Source organism: Bos javanicus, chromosome 11 (assembly GCF_032452875.1).
Source record: "Bos javanicus breed banteng chromosome 11, ARS-OSU_banteng_1.0, whole genome shotgun sequence".
In the NCBI taxonomy this organism is placed as follows: Eukaryota; Metazoa; Chordata; class Mammalia; order Artiodactyla; family Bovidae; genus Bos; species Bos javanicus.
This window is the reverse complement of record NC_083878.1, coordinates 54,712,808-54,732,129: the sequence shown is the minus strand read 5'-3', so window position 1 is coordinate 54,732,129 and position 19,322 is coordinate 54,712,808. Positions and strand designations below refer to the sequence as shown.

Sequence of the window (19,322 nt, the reverse complement as noted above, 5' to 3'; positions counted from 1 at the left end):
AGGAGAAGGGGATGACAGAGGATGAGATGGTTGGATGGCATCACTGACTCAATGGACATGAGTTTGTGTGGACTCTGGGAGTTGGTGATGGACGGGGAGGCCTGGCATGCTGGAGTTCATGGGGTCGCAAAGAGTGGGACGTGACTGAGCGACTGAACTGAACTGAACAGGAACAAGTTACCTTACCTCACCTCCCTAAGTTTTCCTTTCTTCATCTGTAAAAGGTGTTGTAGAGTTTCTATTTCAAGGATTTTTGACTCTGCTTCTGCTGCTGCTAAGTTGCTTCAGTCGTGTATGACTCTCTGCCATAGACGGCAGCCCACCAGGCTCCTCTGTCCATGGGATTTCCAGGCAAGAGTACTGGAGTGCATTGCCATTGCCTTCTCCTTGGTCTCTTGAGTCATGCAAATTAACTAAAAGGACTAAAGCAATGCCAAGCGCCTTGTAAACATTCAGTCAATGTTGGTTGTTATTATAAGAACTTCGTTTACACATATTCATTAACATGTTTTGTTTGAAAATGCCCTAGTTATAGTATACATCATGAAATAGAATGCAGTTATGTGAAATAAGTTTTCATAAACCTTCTATGTAAATATCATCTTGAAATGTAGCTTTATGGTTTTTAAGGTATTTTCTTTAGAAAGTGAATTTTTAACAAAATGTTCCACTTGAAAACCAGGTCTCGATGCTGTTTTGGACAAGTATAAAAGAAACCCATTTTTAAATAAAACAAATTATGATGGTGCTGAAAATGATCTAAATCATTATGGTGGGTAAAGGGCAAATGGTAAAATTTACCCTTAGGGAATCCAATTTTTAAGAAAAAGTCAAAATTTTGCATTGATTTTGGATTGGCCTTACTACCTCAGTATTTGCTCAGGCTTAGCTGGGCCTCACCTCCTCATTTTGCCTTGCCATAAGTTTAGTACCTGCCCCACCAGGTGGTTTGAACAAAATCATTGGCTCAATCATTCAGAATCATCTCACTCTCAACCAATGTGTTAGGTTTATTCACAGGATTCGTGCGTCAGGCTGGGAGAACAAAGGGGTTCTGAAGAAGAAAGAGGCTATCATATTTTTGCAGCAGAATTAGACACCATCTATATGAAAATGGAATCTGTGGTAAAAATCTCCAGATTACTTGTAATTCTTCTCTTTGGACTTACTCAGTTCTCCCAAGATTTGCTTTCCAGGGGACAATTTAAAATACAATAGACATACTTGGTCCTATTCTACTTCTACTAATTCTGTTGCTCCAAAGCAAATCAACACAACTGTCCCTGATATATTAATATCATTCTACCCTCTCTTCACTCATAGCCCACAATAGAAGCAACTAACTTTGTGAATGAATATTGCTCATTTTTGAAACCTGACAGACTTTTACGGGGAACTGTCAATTGGCTAAGGGGTATTGTATCTAGCTCTAAAGAAACCATGATTGATTTCCTAATTGTCCCAGCATTTTGCTATCTTATCTCTTTTCTTCATTATTTATATTCCTACCTGAAAGTATCATTGGAAAGATGAAAAAGTGAAATTCAATCGGTTAATGAGCTGTGATGTTACCAAACTTGTGGATGGTGAACGTCTTGAAATCATTGGATGAAACAAGCCTTGAGATAGTCTTTGGGTTTCATTAATCCAGAGGTTCTCAACCTTTGGCATGAATCAGAATCTCCTGGATTACCAGTTTTTGATTCAGAAATTTTGGAATTGGCCTGAGAGATTGCATTTTGAAAAGGTTCCCAGGTGATGCTGATACTGCTGGTTCAGAGACCATACTTAGAACATCACTGCACTAATCTGTGCTTGGCTTCCCTTCTATTAATGTGAATAATCTAGAATTTTCTTTTCCTTAACTGACTTTAGAAATTTATGCTGTATAAAGTAAACATTATTGGTTAAATGGTTATTTTGGTATATGGACATCATATACAGTGTAATAGAATTGGTAGTGTAAGTAATTACTCTATCCATTTGGTTGATTTAATTTGCAAAGCAGTCAATTATATATTCCTTGAGTCATGGCTCTAATCCACAAATCTCTGCTTCTCTATATTATTGTGGAGTCAGTTTAATTAATACTGACGTTTAATTTATGTGTGTATGTATGAGTGTGTGTGTATGGTGAAGCCTTAATTTTATGGCATTGTAAGAAATTCTTACTTAAAAAGCTCCTTCTGTTGTTTTCTCCAGTGATATGATTTTATAAGCTTTTTGTCGTAGAAGAATTGAGTTTATTTCTCATAGAGTTTTTTAAGCTCATAATATGTTTATTTAGCTTTAATTCAGGATGTAAAACAGATAACAGCCAGGGCAACATAATAGAGCCCTTGGATATAACATTTGATGTCCCCAGTCACTACTTGAGACTTGCTTGGTTCACAGAAAATGACAAGTTAAGTGAATGCAGGTCATATCACCTGGGGAGTCACAGTGTTTGGGGTCACTGGGCATAAACACTGTTAATTCCTCACACCCAGAAGGTCGTATGCCTCATTCCCATTCTCTAATGTGGCTACAGTCATTGATTACAAGTTATACAGTGAACAGCCTCAGCAACTAGAAGCACATTCCTTAGCAACAGCCTTGAATTCCTCATTTAGCTACAATGGGATACCTTTCCTTAATTGCTACTATAAGTTTGATGAACAGATTACATTCAGGCATCCCTGAAGCTGGAGTAATATTTGTAGTGCAGCTGTTAATTCTTTCCTGTCACTAGGTGACACATACAGTCCTGACTGAATGGGAGTCTGGGAAATGCAGTTTTGAACTTTTTCAGCTTTTGTGGTCCAGGAGTTTGAAACAGATATTGAATGGTCTAGTATGAAGTATGTAACATGCTGCCTAACTGGTGAAAAGCAAAAAAGAGGTAACTGGAAAAATCCCTGGCCTTAGAGTCTGGATATGAATTTCCACACCTATGCTGCTCTAAGCTGTGACTTGTCTTAACAATTTTAAAGTCATCCTACCCAATAGGGTGGCAGTATGGCACAGTAGTACAGTCTTGAAGGACCTTATCACTTATGCTGTGTAAACTTGTGAAAATTACTAGATCTCTGCGTGCACTAGATCTCTCACCATATGATGGCAATGACAGTAATACCTACGTCATAGCACTGTTGTGAGAGTTGAGTGGGGAAAAGTTCTTAAAATAGCATTTGGCACTTCTTAAAAAAACAATATTTCATTTAGCACATGAATAGGGGGGTCTTACTGAATGCTGTCTGACCTAAACACACCTAACACAATTGTTGATATTTTTATATGAAGTACATTTAAGACCTGGGAAAAGTCAGACAGATACTGTAGAATATCAGACATCTAATTAAAAAGTCAGTGTATCCATGGATATATTCTTCTGCCTAACTGCCTGCATCCCTATCAATCCAGAGGTCAGGGTGGAGAAATTAATAAATAGACACTTTCACTGGGAGGACCATAAAACTGAGATGGAAAACCCTTATAAATTTTTATTCTTCAGTGCCTGCCAAATGCTTTTCAAACATTTAAGTAATTGTCATCATTACCAGTCAGCCTAATGTAATAACATTAAATGTTCCACTTTGGAAAATTTCTGTTATGTTGGAATTCTTAGGTGATTAAAAAAAAAAGTTTTGTCTTTAGAGGTATTGAGATTTTAAGAAAACTGTGTATCATCAAATATCCTCTTTTTTTCTCCTTCTTATGTTGGGATTAGGAATAGAAGACGGGTGACTTTTTTAACCTATTCACCTTATCATGTAATAATCTGCTCCTTTATGGAAATACTGTATACCTGCACAGACACAACTTTGTTTTAACTGTGAAATTGCACCTCCATCTTCTGAATGCTGGGCCTTGACTAACCCATTTTTATCTTATTCTTCTACTCTAGCTGGACAGTGCCACGTCACTCATCCAGGCAGCTAAAAACCTGATGAATGCTGTTGTCCTCACAGTGAAAGCATCGTATGTGGCCTCAACAAAATACCAGAAGGTCTATGGGACAGCAGCTGTCAACTCACCTGTAGTGTCCTGGAAGATGAAGGCGCCAGAGAAGAAGCCCCTTGTGAAGAGAGAAAAGCCTGAAGAATTCCAGACACGAGTGAGACGAGGTTCTCAGAAGAAACACATTTCGCCTGTACAGGCTTTAAGTGAATTCAAAGCAATGGATTCCTTCTAGGACGATAGGCTTTAACAAGAAAGCTTTTTTTTTTTCTTTCTTTTTTTTTTTTTCCTTTTTAATTCCATTTTTGTATGCATACCTGCTGACTCATATGCCTCTGGCATGGGGAAAATAAGGAACAGTGTCTGTTTGCATGTAAGATGAGATGTGATCAATACCACTGATCCGTCTCTAGCCTGGGGAGGGGACAGGAAATTCCTGTCCCGAGGTGGCACAGAGCTGTCCTTTGCAACATTCTCATAAAATTGGGCAGAGTTCACATTGCAGTGTTTACGGGAGTGGGAGGGATGGGGAAAATAAAATTATCTCTACAAAAGCAAACTCTAATGCATGCAAGAATCATTAGGTTGGCAGGTATATTAATAAGTGACAAACTGGAAGTGTAATGGTAGAACATAAAGCTTGTATTGCTTCTGTTTAAGTGCAAAAATGTACTAGCCAATACGCTTAAGTGTGTGGCCCACAAATTGAACAATTTAACTTTGACATCATGTCCATAATATTATGTGGAGTTTTTACTAAGGAGAAACTAATTCATCCAGCCTAAAATGTTTCTTTGAATCTGTATTCTGTTCTTTCTCTTCTAGTCGTGCCATTACTAGTGCTCTTGTTATCAATTTCCCCCTTTACTGAAAACAATAAACCTTTGTTTAAAAGAATTATAATCCTTCTGGGGGCACTGGAAGCACAATGTGGTGATCATCTTGCTCTTACTTTAAAAAAAAAAAACAAAAAAACTGAACTATGACTTTGCTAGAAATAGGAGGCCCAGTGATGGAATGTTAGAGGAATGGAAACTGACAACATGTGAAGGTTTAGAGGCAAATACATAGGTGTAGCTTGGAGTGCTGGTATCTAAAATACCACTGTATCCACTAACTCGAAATAAACACATTTAATCTTGACACCTGAAGAATGTTTTCCTCCTTTGAATGCATGCTTATAGAAGATTAGAGCATCTTCTTGAAAACTGATTAAAAATGCTTTGTGTTTTTAGAAATTGGGGGTAAGAGTAGGTAAGTGACATGTAAAGAAAACTCTGGATCATCATTATAGTCCAGGAATTTATTTTTCTGTGTGTTTTTCCATGTGGTTTTTATTCACTTTCAAAGTGAATCTAATGAGAAAATCATGTGTTAGAATTTTCTGGGCCATGTTTAGCCCTGGGCTAAACTTATGAAACTTAATGTGTTCTCAGAAGAAATTGAATCAAGAAAAAAATTATAGAGAGGGCCATTAATTTTAAAATATTTTATTCATTTCCAAATATTTTTATCTCAACTACAGAAAGAGGGCCGCTGTCTCACTACTAAGAAAGAGTGGGCTGTACTCTTTCAGCTATGACTTGAGGAGTGAAGGGAAAAAAACATATTCATCTGAATTCTTGAAATTCCTCCTGTTTGAATGATCTCTACAGGTTAGTGAGTTATAGTATATCTCTAGAAGACTTCTGGTAAAACGTTTTATTACTTAGCAATGTAGTAACATATTGGGAGACAAGGACACCTATGCTTTATATCAGCTTAGATACAAAGTCCCAAAGAGATGAGGAATTGTGGAAGAAGAAACACATAGTCCAAAATGTTCCTATGGACTGTAGTCCAACAGGCTTCTCTGTCCATATAATCCTCCAGGTAAGAATACTGGAACAGGTGGCCATTCCCTTCTCCAAGTGATCTTCCTGACCCAGGGTTTGAACCCAGGTCTCCTGCATTGCAGGCAGATTAATAGTCTGTGCCACACGGAGAGCCCTATTTAAAGATGGTTCTGTTCAAATCACTGCTCATCTCCACAAGGTGATGAAAATACCACCCAGGCTGAGAATGATCTATTGATGGAGGATCTACCACAATAGCTGTACAGTGGTTTTCAGCACTAAATCAGTAAACCACTATTTCAACTGCCCTGCTCCCTTAATTCGTGTAAACGCTGAGACAGGCAACCACTGATATTGATTCACAACTATATATGGAATGCATTCTCTGAGCCAGGTCCTAAGTTGAGCTTACTGGCAACTTTTCTTATTAACACTTGAGCATGGCATAACTCTCTTGGTTTATGCATTCTATGATTTAATGGGTTGAAAGAAGTATTCTTTACACTAGCCAAGAAACTTTTAAAATTCAAAAGCTTCTTGGCAAATCCTGAAAAATAGTCAGCAGGCATCAGAGGAGCATCTAGACAATCCCATTGACTTTGTCCTTAAATTTGAATTCAATATTTTAATACAGGAGAGTGAGCAATGTTTTATGGGTGTGGTTTCTGGAAAAAAGTCATTGATTCTATTTGTTTTACCAAAGCTTATTGAGTAAACATCAACACTGCCCATCATTTCTCTTGTGATCAAGGAAAATAATGTGTTCAGGTACATAATTAAATGTAAATACTGCTGAGAGCACTATAACAATAGACAAGCTTTACTCTTTGTTTCCTGGCTTTGAGAAACATACAGTCTAGCTGAGAACATAGGATATAGGTAGAAAAAAGATAAGTAAATATGCCAAGAAATTGTACTAAATGTGCCAAATGAAGAAGATAAAGAAATGACTGCTGTATAAGGCAAAATAAGTCAGAACACATTGGGGACTGAAGCATTTGGAGAAGGATTAATGCAAGAGATATGATTTAGAAATGAGAAAACAATAATTAAATATATGCTACATGAATGAAATGTATAATGAATAAATTTAGTAAGGTAGATGACTGGGATGAGCATTCAAGGAAAAAAGAACAGCGTATGTTCAGATCTGAAAACAAGTGCAGTCACAGGAAACATGATACAGACAGGGGAAAATAAATGTGGAAGTGTAGTATGAGGCTAAACTAAGGAGGGTCATGAAGCAGTGTGACCATTATCCAGTAGGAAATTTTGGGTTTTAAAGTGGAATGGTGATAAAAGCAAGCAGTGTCTATCTACAATGAAACTAATAATTTATGAGGAAATGACACCTGAAAGGGGCTGATACTAGTTAGAAAGGACATTTGTGATAGCAGTGTAAGAAAGAATTGCAGTTACTTCTTGAATAACGAGATGTGGAGTAAGAATGATTATTATATAATTTATTCAAGGAAGCTAAAGAGTCAGAAAACTGAAAAGTAACTACAAAGCAGTATATGAACATGGACTGAAACATACTGAATATATGGTATATTTGAGAAGATAGAGAAGAAGTAATTAATCTCAAGCAAATAGAGTTATCTGGGATATTTCCTCCAAAAGTAGCACCCTGGGATAATGGAGGATGCATATTCCTGATAGGTGGAAATTAGATAAATCTCAACTTCTGACTTTCTGAGCTACAACTGATGATTTAAAAGATAAAAACTTTATATACTTTCAAGGACCTAAAGTATCCGGGAAACATAGGTTATCTTCAGAAGATCTGTAGTTTTTCCTTCACTAAGTGTTGAAGAATATGAAGTCAACTTTAATTTTAGAAGTCAGCTTTTATAAACAGTTGGCTCATGGCTTAGGTCATGGATAAATAGGCTCAATGTGTCATTAAGACGACATCATCACTTTTGAGCATCAATAATATATATGACACCTTTCAGACAGTGGAAGTGTAACAGTCTATAAAATACTGTGTACAGCTGAATCATCAAGCAAAATAAGCATTCAAAATACTGTGATTTAATAAGCTGTAGTCACTAAATTTGCTGGTAATGGATAAGCCATATGATCTCTGTTGCTGTGTCATTGTCTATTAACCAAATCAAAGAGGTCAGTACTTATGCTTGAAGATGTGGAATTTTTAAAGGTAATAAAAGGAAGTGGATCAACTACAATAAGTCATTAATAACCTCTTAAAAATGCTAGTCCCGAGGAGTGCCAATAGCAAGGAGCAGACTAGGAAGCTCTAGGCCCGGGTTCACTTGTGGAAACACAAAATAAAGATCAAACACTGACCAAAGTAGCTTTGTGGGAACTCCAGAAGCCAGTTATGGATTTGTAGTAGCCATACAGATGTTTAACAAAGAAAAGGCTACACTTACTACGGAACGAAATTCTGGCATGTTTTTGCTTACCTATAACTGTCTCTTCCCTGGCAAAGCATGGTCAGGAGGAAGCTGTGCAATTCCAGTTTCCTCCCATACAGCGGGGGGAAAAGTCAAACTTGTTTGCATTGTTCTGGGCCGTCTTTGGCTTCCTAAGTGACTGGTTTCTGTTTTGCCTAATAAGGAGCTATGGTGGAAATGGTGGCATGGTTTGGATATCAGATGGGAGCCTACTGAAAGCAGTGGCAGGCACCATGGCATCTAAGAACTGTAGGAAGGTCACAAATCTGTGAGCTATGGGGGCAAGAAATTATGGGCAGAGAAATACAAAGAACATCTAAGACCCTGAGAAGAAGCAGAGATGAGACTCTGAGGAAATATAAGACATTTAATAGAAGCTGTGAAAACTGGAATATTGGATGGGAACAGCACAGAGACCCAGGAAATAGGCATGCTTAAAAAGGCCTGAAAAAACTCTAAGCATTTATGTCAGGTTGATGAGTGAAGGCCTTTCCCTTCACTCATCAACCAACCTTCACGGAGCCAGTGTGTAAAGACTGGGAGAGGTGAGTATTTTTCAAATGTTCAACTATAGGCTGTCTACAAGTGACTCACATTAGATCTAAAGAAACACAAAAGTGAAAGGAAAGGGGAAAGGGAAAATACTCCATGCAAATAATAACCAAAAGAAGGCAAGAATGATTAACCTAATACCAGATGCAGATCAGTGGAATGGAATAGAGAACTCAGATATAAACCTACACCATAATGGTCATTAATCTGTGACAAAAGAGGCAAGAATATACAGTGAAGAAAAGACAGCCTCTTCAATAAGTTGTGCTGGTAAAACTGGATAGCTTCACATAAAAGAATGAAATTAAAACATGTCCTCACACTTTAATACAAATATAAACTCAACATGTATTAAAGACCTAAATGTAGACCTAAAACTAAACAACCTATAAGAGAAAATAGAACATTCTTTGACATAAACAGTAGCAATATTTTTGGGATCTGTCTCCTAAGGCAAAATAAACAAAAGCAAAAATAAACAAATGGGAGGTAATTAAACTCAAAATCTTCTGCACAGCAAGGAAACCATAGACAAAGCAAAAGGCAACCTACTGAATGAAAGGAAATATATGATTTCCTTTCATTATATAATTTCCTTCCAAATATATCATTTGCAAATGATATAATTAAGAATTAATACAAAAATTTATAAATAGTTCATATAATTTAATATCAAAAAATCAAAGAACCCAATCAAAAATGGGCAGAAGAAATGAATAGACATTTTTCCAAAGAAGGTATACAGATGGCCAGCATGCACATGAAAAAATGCTCAATGTTGCTAATCATCAAAGGAATGCCAATGAAACTTACAATGAGATATCATGTTATACCTGTTAAAATGTCCACAAAAAACAAGTGTTGGTGAGGATGTGGAGAAAGGGAATACAGTGCTGATAGGACTATAAAAGGGTGCAATCACTATGAAGAACAGTATGGACGTTCCTCAAAAACCTAAAAATAGATCTTCCATTACCAATAGTTCCACTCCTGTATATATATCCAAAGAAAATGAATGCAGTAATTTGAAATATACACGCACCCTAATATTCATAGCAACATTACTTACAATAGCCAAAGTATGGAAGTAAATGAAGTCTCCATCAACAGGTAAATTTATAAAGAAAATATGGTATCTACACACACACACACACACACACACACACACACAATGGAATATCAGTCATGAAAAATATGAAATTCTGCCATTGGCAAAACATGGATGGACCTAAAGAGTATTGTTTATGAAATAAGACAGAGGAGAGACAAATACTGTATTTAGCACTTATATGTGGAATTGAATATTTTGAAAGAGAAACAGACTCACAGATAGAACAAACAAGCTAATGGTTATAAGTTAGGAGAAGAAGGGAGGGGATAGATGAGATATGGGTATGAAATTAAACTACTCTGTGCACAGTAAATAAGGAACAGGAATATATTGTAGAGCACAGGGAAATATATTTTATAATAACTTTAAGTGGAATATAACCTATAAAATATTAGATCAGTAAGTTATACATAAGAAACTAATATAATATTCTTAATCAACTATACTTCAATATAAAAAGTATACTAGAACAACTGGACGCTAATAGACAAAATAACAGAATAATGTCCTAAAAACATACAACCTAAGAATACTAAACCATGAAGAAACTGAAAATTTGAACAGATCCATAACCAATAAGGATATTGAATCAGTAATCAAAAACATCCCAACAATGAAAAGCCCAAGGCTAGACAGCTTCCCTAGTGAATTCTACCAAATATTTAAAGAAAAATGAACAAAAATCCTCCTCAAACTCTTCCCCCAAAATTGAAAAAATAGGAACATTTCTATACTCATTCTATGAGACTAGTTACTCTGATACTGAAGCCACACAAAGATACTACAAGAAAAAAACTACAGATCAATATCCCTGATGAATACTGATTCAAAAATCTAGCAAACAGAATTTAACAGCATGTTGAAAGGATTACATACCATTACCGAGTGGAGTTTATTCCAGGTCTGCGAGGATGTTTCAACATACAAAAATCAATTAGTATGAAACACCATATTAATGAAGTAAGAAATTCAATATTCTTTTGATAAAAACACTGAACATGAAACTGGAGCCTATTATACAGAGTGAAGTAAGCCAGAAGGAAAAACACCAATACAGTATACTAACGCATATATATGGAATTTAGAAAGATGGTAACAATAACCCTGTGTACGAGACAGCAAAAGAGACACTGATGTATAGAACAGTCTTATGGACTCTGTGGGAGAGGGAGAGGGAGGGAAGATTTGGGAGAATGGCATTGAAACATGTAAAATATCATGTATGAAACGAGATGCCAGTCCAGGTTCGATGCACGATACTGGATGCTTGGGGCTAGTGCACTGGGACAACCCAGAGGGATAGTATGGGGAGGGAGGAGGGAGGAGGGTTCAGGATGGGGAACACATGTATACCTGTGGCGGATTCATTTTGATATTTGGCAAAACTAATACAATTATGTAAAGTTTAAAAATAAAATTAAATTAAAAACAAAAACAAAAAACAAACAAACAAACAAAAAATACTGAACAAGCTAGGAAGGGAAGGAAATTGTCTCAAAATTTAAGCAATATAAGGGAAAAGGCAACTTTTTACATCGTATCAATGGTGAAAGACTGAAAGGTTTTCCTCTAAGGAAGTAGACAAAGATGGCAACTTTTGCCTTTTCTCTAAGTGTTAGCCAGAGCAATTAGGTGAGAAAAATAAAAAGCATCCAAACTGGAAATGCAGAAGTTACATATTTTCTCTGCAGGTAGATGAATGTTCTTATATGTAGAAAATCCTAAAGATTCCTCCCTAATATTTCAAACTATTAAACAAATTCAACAAATTTAAAGGATATAAAATCAACATATAAAACATTTGTTGTCTCTTTACATGCTAATAATTAATAATAAAGAAATTAATTAAGAAACAATCCCATTTACAGTAGCAGCAAAAAGAAAATACTTAGGAATAAACTTAACCAGGCAAACAGAACAGATGTACACTGAAAACCACACAGCATCACTGAAAGAAAAGGAAGACATTAATAAACAGAAACACATCCGATGTTCATGGATTAGAGGAATTAATATTGTTAAGATGTTGATACTACCCAAGGTGTGCTATAGTTTCACTGCAATTCCTGTCAAAAATCTCAATAGCCTTATTTGCAGAAGTAGAAAAATCTATCACCAGTGCATATAAAATCTTGTCAAAGACCTTCAAAAAGAACAAAGTTGGAGGTCTCACAATCCCAAATTTCAAAGCTTATTATGAAGTTACAGTAATCAAAACATTATAATATTGGCATAAAGACAGACATAGACAGTGGAATCAAAGAGAGTTTTCTGGAAAGAAAACCTTTATACATAAAGTCATATTATTTTCAACCAGGGCACCAAAACTATTAAGTGGGGAAAGAACAGTCTTTCAACAAATGATGCTGAGAAAAATGGATAATCACATGCAGAAGAAAGAATCAAGACTTTTACATTGCACTATATCCAAAACTTAATTGAAAATAGATCAAAGACCTTAACATAAAATCTAAACTATAAACATCTTACTAGAAACATAAGGGGAAAGTCTTCATAATATCAGATTTGACAATGACTTCTTGGATATGACACCAAAAGCACAGGCAACAGAAGAAAAACAGGTAAACTGAATATCAGAATAGTTTTCTAGAAAAATAATACTGATGGACCTATTTGCAGAGAAGGAATGGAGATGCAGATAGAATGGACTTGTGGACACAGTAGGGAATGAATTGAGAAAGTAGCATCGTCCGTATACACTGTCATGTGTAGAACGGAAAGCTAGAGTAAAGCTACTGTATAACACAGGGATCTCAGCTTGGCACTGTGATAACCTAGAGGTGAGGGATTGGAAGGGGGAAGGAGGCTCAAGAGGGAGGAGATATAAATATAATTGTGACTGATTTGAATTGATGTACAACAGAAACCAACACAACATTGTAAAGCAATTATCCTCCAATTAAAAAATAAAGAAAAAAGGTCAAACCATTAGCTAAGTTTTTTTAAATTGTGTTTATCAAAGGACACAATCAACAGTGATATAAAGGTAACCCACCCAATGGGGGAGAATTTTTGCAAATCATATTTATAAATGGATAATATCTAGGATATATAAAAACTTCTATAACTCAATACTAAAAATCAATCAGCCTGATTTTTAAAACTGGGCAAATTACTTAGACATTCGTTCAGAGAATATTTAGGGGCCAATAAGCACATGAAAAGACGTTCAACATCACTAATCATTCAGTTTCAGTTTCAGTTCAGTCGCTCAGTCCTGTCCAACTCTGTGACCCCAAGAACTGCAGCCTTCCAGGCCTCCCTATCCATTACCAACTCCTGGAGCTTACCCAAACTTATGTCCATTGAGTCTGTGATGACATCCAACCATCTCAATGGGGAAATGCAAATGAAAACCACAATGAGATATCATCTCACATTCTTTAAGATGGTTGTTATTTTAAAAAAAAAATAGAAAACTGCAAGTATTGGTAAGGATGTGGAAAAATTGGAATCCTTGTGTATTACTGGTGGGAATATAGTATGTTGCAGCTACTATGCAAAATAATATGATAGCTCCTCGAAAGATTAAACACAAAATTATCATATGAGCCAATAATTCCACTTTGGGGTATACACTCAAAATAATTGAAAGCAGGATCTCAATGAGATATTTGGACAAACATTGTTCATTACAGTATTATTCACAATAGCCTCAAAATGGAAATAGTACCAGTATCCACTGATAGATGAATAGATAATAATATCCTATAATAGCCTAACCATACAATGGAATATTATTCTGCCTTAAAAAGAAATGAAATTCTGGCCAATGATACAACATGGATGAACAGTGAAGATATTATGCTAAATAAATAAGCCAGTTATACAACACAAATACTGTATACTTAAATTTATATGAGGTATGCAGTTTAGACAACTTTCTGGAGAAAGAAAGGAGAACAGTGGTGGACAGGGGTTTGAGAAGAGGGAGGGAAATGTGAAGTTATTGTTTAGTAGATAGAGAATTTCATTTTCACAGCATAAAAAGAATTCTAGAGATGGATGATGGTGTACAACAATGTGAATTCACTTGTTACATGAAGTGTACATTTAAAAATTATGGTGTAATTCATACCATGCTGTATTTTGCCATAATTTAAAAGCAAAACAATAATAGTGCTTCTGATACTTTTAGCAGTGCTAAATATTTCAAGTCTTATATCCTCTCTTACAAGAGCCATTTCCCATCTACGGTTTGGATTCATGCCTATCAAATTAGATCAGTAATATGCAGAACACTCGAAGGCTTAAATCTGTATTTAAAAAGTTACAATTTTTCTCTGAGATAAAAAGCAAACCTGTTTATTCTGGTTCTTATGGAAGGATTCACTTCAAAGAAGTACTGACCTGAGCAAAACCTCTTGAATTTGGGGAAGGATTAGGAAATGAAAGTCATTTCAGAGTAGTTGACTGTAACTCTTTTTTGGTGAATGAGAATATTATGGGAGACCTAAGTTGAATTTACTGTCATCATGGCCAGTGTGTGTATGCATGTGCAGTCAGTCGTGTCCAACTCTCTGAAACCCCTTGGATTGCAGCCTGACAGACTCCTCGGACTTTGGGATTTTTCAGGCAAGAATACTGGAATGGGGTGCTATTTCCTACTCCAGGGTATCTTCCTGACTCAGGGATTGAACCAGCGTCTCTTGCATCTTCACGCTGACATGTGGATTCTTTATCACTAGAGCCACCTGAGAAGTGTATTTAAAAAGCTACATTCAGATCCAGGGATAAATATCAGGCAGGAACTAGAACACACACACAAATACTTTACAACTCAAGCCTAAGTCAAAATTTTCAACAAAGTATCCAATTAATTATTTGAAGATCTGAAGATAGTTTGATTTCTGTTTAGAATGAGATTGAGAAGTATAATTGCACTGAGCATTTGCGGCCTGAAATAACAGACTGTGAGTTCTAAATCAGAGCCTGTCTTAGTTTGGAGTAGCCTGAAAACAGAATATTAAGATAAGGAATTAGATGCAGATAATTTATTTTTGGGTATTAATCCCAAGAATTAGTAATGAGGGAGTAGGAATAGTAGGATCAGAGAATGAGAAAAATATATAACTAAAAGTGCTTTCTCATTGTTACTCATGAGGGTAGAGGGGCTCAGTTCTGCTTGAGACCTCCTGCACAGCATTCTTATTTGAACCTTTTGATCTTTCATGGCATCAGAAGGCCTTGGGGTCGAGAGAAATTTGGGTGTGCTTGAAGCAGGACTTTATCAGCATAAAGGGAATATGAACTCATAGACAGCGTCAGAGTTATGGTTAGATCAGAATTGCCCAAAAGATGTGAATATGAGCAGTAGAGCTTTTCCTACAATCTGCCCCTTGTAATGTTTAGATAAAGTTATAATTCTTAAGTACTTTCCATTACCAACTCTTTGAGCTGATAGTTAGCCAAAATATCTATGAAAGATTTGACATCACCATGAGCTACAATCTCAACCACTGCAACTGTTCTCAAGTTTACAACTGACATTCATCATCTCTTCCACTTCCACTGTATGGCATAGATCTTCATCCCTGAGGGGGCTGGGTCCTGACTGTCTTGTTGAGTCATGGTTGCTTCAATTGCCCGATCATGTCATCTCCAGGCATGCAGGTACCAACAGATACAGGAACAAATGTCTTAAGTTTATGCATATGCTCCCTTACACCTAGTATATAGCAGCAATCCTGGCTCCTGATGATCATAAGGCTAGTTGAGAACCACCTTTTTTGATTTCTATTCAATCAGCATGAAGAACTCAAAGTGATTACATGGGAGTTGTAGCTAATGGCTCAGTGGAAACATTCTTGTACTCTTGGTTAGAAACTTACTCTCATGGGAACTAGAACTTCAAACCAGCAGAGCCTAAGATTAGGGTGATGGGAAATAACTTCAGAATTGGGCTGCAGTATGGGCTTCCCTGGTGGCTCAGACGGTAAAGAATCTGCCTGCAATGCAGGTGATATGGCAGGAGCTATGGGTTTGATCCCTGGGTTGAGAGGATCCCATGGAGAAGGAAACAGTAACCCAAAGCAGTATTCTTGCCTGGAGAATTCCATGGACAGAAGAGGCTGGTGGGCTACAGTCCATGGGGTTACAAAGAGTGATTCAGTCACAACTGAGTGACTAACACACATGGCCTTGGCAATTTTTTGCTCATGCCAACATATCAAACAGATCAATTTATAAGGCAGATTCAGATTAATTTCTTCCACCATGGTGAATTTCTCCATGAGGCCAATGGTTTAAGTTGAGGAAGAGATAAGGTACAGTAGACCTAGGTTTCTTATAGCATGGCGCCTTGCTCGTGTTCTCTAGTTCCACCATGCCTAAATCCAGTTGAATCATTTTCATTGTACACTGGTTGCTGCTACATCCTGCTGATGCTAAGATTTAATGCACATGACATACCCAGTTTGTGATTAGCAGATCTGGTAAATCCTTTGATTCCTGCTGGAGCCCAGTAACTTAACAGGAGCAACTTTTGACATGGAAAGTTGTTTTATGCTACAGTTCAGGGGCTTCCCAAGTGGCACTAGTAGTAAAGAATTTGCCTGTTAATGCAGAAGATGCAAGAGACATGGTTTCAATCACTGGGTTGGGAAGGCTCCCTAGAGTAGGAAATGGCAACCTATTCCAGGATTCTTGCCTGGAAAATCCCATGGGCAGAGGAGCCTGGCAGGTTACAGTCCATGGGGCTTCAAAATTTCAGACACGACTGAGCAACTGAGCACATAGAAGATATGATGTTGCTCTAGAACTTAAAGGGTCTCCACAGGAACTCTCCAACTTTGGTTTGCCAAAGACTCCACCAAGCATCCATATCTGCCCTAGATTCTCTATTATCATGATATTTGATAATGGCAGAGAAATTTTTGCCACAGCCTTAACCTGTTGTCAAATCTTCTCTTGGATCTTGCTTGAAACTGGGAGTCTTCTGAGTCATCCTATAAATAGGTTTGCACATTATTCCCAAATGGAATGCATACTGTTTTCAAGATACCTATTGAGCACTGTGCATCTTTCTTAGTGTCAAAGAACACCTTAAGAGTGGATGTTCTGACATACTCAAACCACTGAACTTCTGAACACTTCATCAATAAGATTCTTTTCTGAATATTTACAGGATTTAGTTCACAATTTCTGACACTCATGTATTTTATTAGGGCATCATAAGTACTTGTCATTTTGTATTTACCAGGTCAGAGTGTGATTAATATAGTGGGCAAAGATTATGTCCTGTAGCTGTCAAAAGAATTAAGATCACTGTAGGCTATATTTTCTCAGAGATTAAGATATTAATTATAACCCAAATATGAGTTATATACCCTGGATGAGAACTCCATCATATCAGTTTTGTTGCTTGATACAATTATACCCAAACAGGTCATCTGGCTTTCCTCAAATCAGAGCACTTTGGGGCACTTGTTGTTCAGTCTTTCAGTCATGTCCCACTGTCTGTGACCCCATGGACTGCAGCACGCCAGGTTCCTCTGTCTTCCACTGTCTCCCAGAGTTTTTTTTCAAATTCATCTCCATAGAGTTGGTGATGCTACCCAACCATCTCATCCTCTGCTGCCCCCTTCTCCTTTTACTTTCAATTTTTCCCAACACCAGGGTTTTTTCCAACAAGTCGGCTCTTCCATCAGGTGCCCTGCTGCTGCTGCTCCAGTCATGTCCGACTCTGTGCGACCCCATAGACGGTAGCCCACCAGGCTCCTCTGTCCACAAGATTCTCCAGGCAGGAATACTGGAGTGGGTTGCAATTTCCTTCTCCAATCAGGTGCCCACTTGAAGGCAATTAATGAATATATTTTGGTCAAAAGAATTGTAGGAACCTTTCATTAAAGCTTCAGTCTCAGCTCTGTTTTAAAAGGGAGTTTGTGCTATAAAATCAGTTGCCAACATAAGCTTATTTATTTTCCCCATTCCCACTCAATCACTGTATTCTTTTTCCTTAAGAAGTTCCTTTTTAAAATTATATGTTCACTTTCCCATTATGATTGGGAAAAGACTATTTTAAGCAGAAAATATTTGCTTACCTTCAGTGAGTGATATTTTCTATAATATTTAGAGCAATAAATATTCATCGGATGCACTAAAGCTTGGACAGGGGTTAGAGAAATATTGGGCTTCCCTGGTAGCTCAGCTAGTAAAGTCTGCAATGCATGAGACCCTGGTTCGATTCTTGGGTTGGGGAGATCCCCTGGAAAAGGGATAGGCTACCTATTCCAGTATTCTTGGGCTGCCCTGATGGCTCAGATTGTAAAGAATCCACCTGCAATGAGGGAAACCTGGGTTTGATCCTTGGGTTGGGAAGATCCCCTAGAGGAGGGCATGACAACCCACTTCAGTATTCTTGTCTGGAGAATCCCCATGGACAGAGGAGCTTGGGGGCCTATAGTCCATAAGGTTGCAAAGAGTCAGACATGTCTGAGCGACTAAATACAACACAATATGAGCAAATGTGTACTGCCATTGTGTGTGTGTATGCTTAGTCATGTCCAACTCTTTGCGACCCCATGGACTATAGCCTGCCAGGTTCCTTTGTCTGTGGGATTTTTACTGGCAAGAATACTGGAGTAGGTTGCCATTTCCTCATCTCCTGCATCTTCTGTACTGCCAGGCAGAGTCTTGACCAAGGTGCCACCTGAGAAGCTCGTCTGCTGCCATCATTCCTACATAAATGTAACTTTCTCTTTATCCTCTTAACATAAGGATTGAAAATTATCTTATGTTTAGATCAGATCATGTGTCAGAGATTCTGCTAATCTTATTCAATAAAACTGGAATATCCAACTTGGAATTTTTCACGGAGCATGTTAATTAATTGAATAGAGATAGGATATCCCCTTTCCCAATTTTGAACCAGTCCATTGTTCCATATCCTGTTCTGTTTCTTCTTGACCTGCATACAGATTTCTCAGGAGGTGGGTAAGGTGGTCTGGTATTCCCATCTCTTTAAGAATTTTCCACCGTTTTTTGTGATCCACACTGTCAAAGGCTTTAGCATAGTCAATGAAGCAGAGGTAGATGTTATCCTGGAATTCTCTTGCTTTTTCTATGATCCGATGGATCATAGAATGGCAATTTGATTTCTGGTTCCTTTAACTTTTTTAAATCCAGCTTGAACAAAATTGGGAAAGGAGTATGTCAAGGCTCTATATTGTCACCCTACTTATTTAACTTCTATGCAGAGTACATCATGCAAAATGCTGGGCTGGATGAAGCATAAGCTGGAATCAAGATTGCTGGGAGAAATATCAATAACCTCAGATATGCAGATGACATCACCCTTATGGCAGAAAGCAGAGAGGAACTAAAGAACATCTTGATGAAGGTGAAAGAGGAAACTGAAAAAGCTGGCTTAAAACTCAACATTTAAAAAATAGAGATCATGGCATCTAGGCCCAACACTTCATGGCAAATGATGGGGAAACA

At 37.2% G+C, this 19,322-nt stretch overlaps 1 protein-coding gene across 5 annotated transcripts in view; it reads left to right on the top strand.

Annotated features, from left to right (window-relative positions):
• CTNNA2 (catenin alpha 2) overlaps positions 1-5,082 on the top strand; it is a 1,363,902-nt gene extending 1,358,820 nt beyond the window's left edge. For 3 of the 5 annotated variants that reach the window (XM_061432722.1, XM_061432720.1, XM_061432725.1), the window contains 2 exons: positions 1,009-1,125; positions 3,887-5,082. In XM_061432722.1, coding sequence (XP_061288706.1) covers positions 1,009-1,125; positions 3,887-4,174 — 405 coding nt within the window. In that variant the 3' untranslated portion in view covers positions 4,175-5,082. The remainder of the gene's footprint in view (positions 1-1,008; positions 1,126-3,886) is intronic. The other 2 variants (XM_061432723.1, XM_061432721.1) reach the window with 1 other exon arrangement.
• Positions 5,083-19,322: the final 14,240 nt, after the last annotated feature.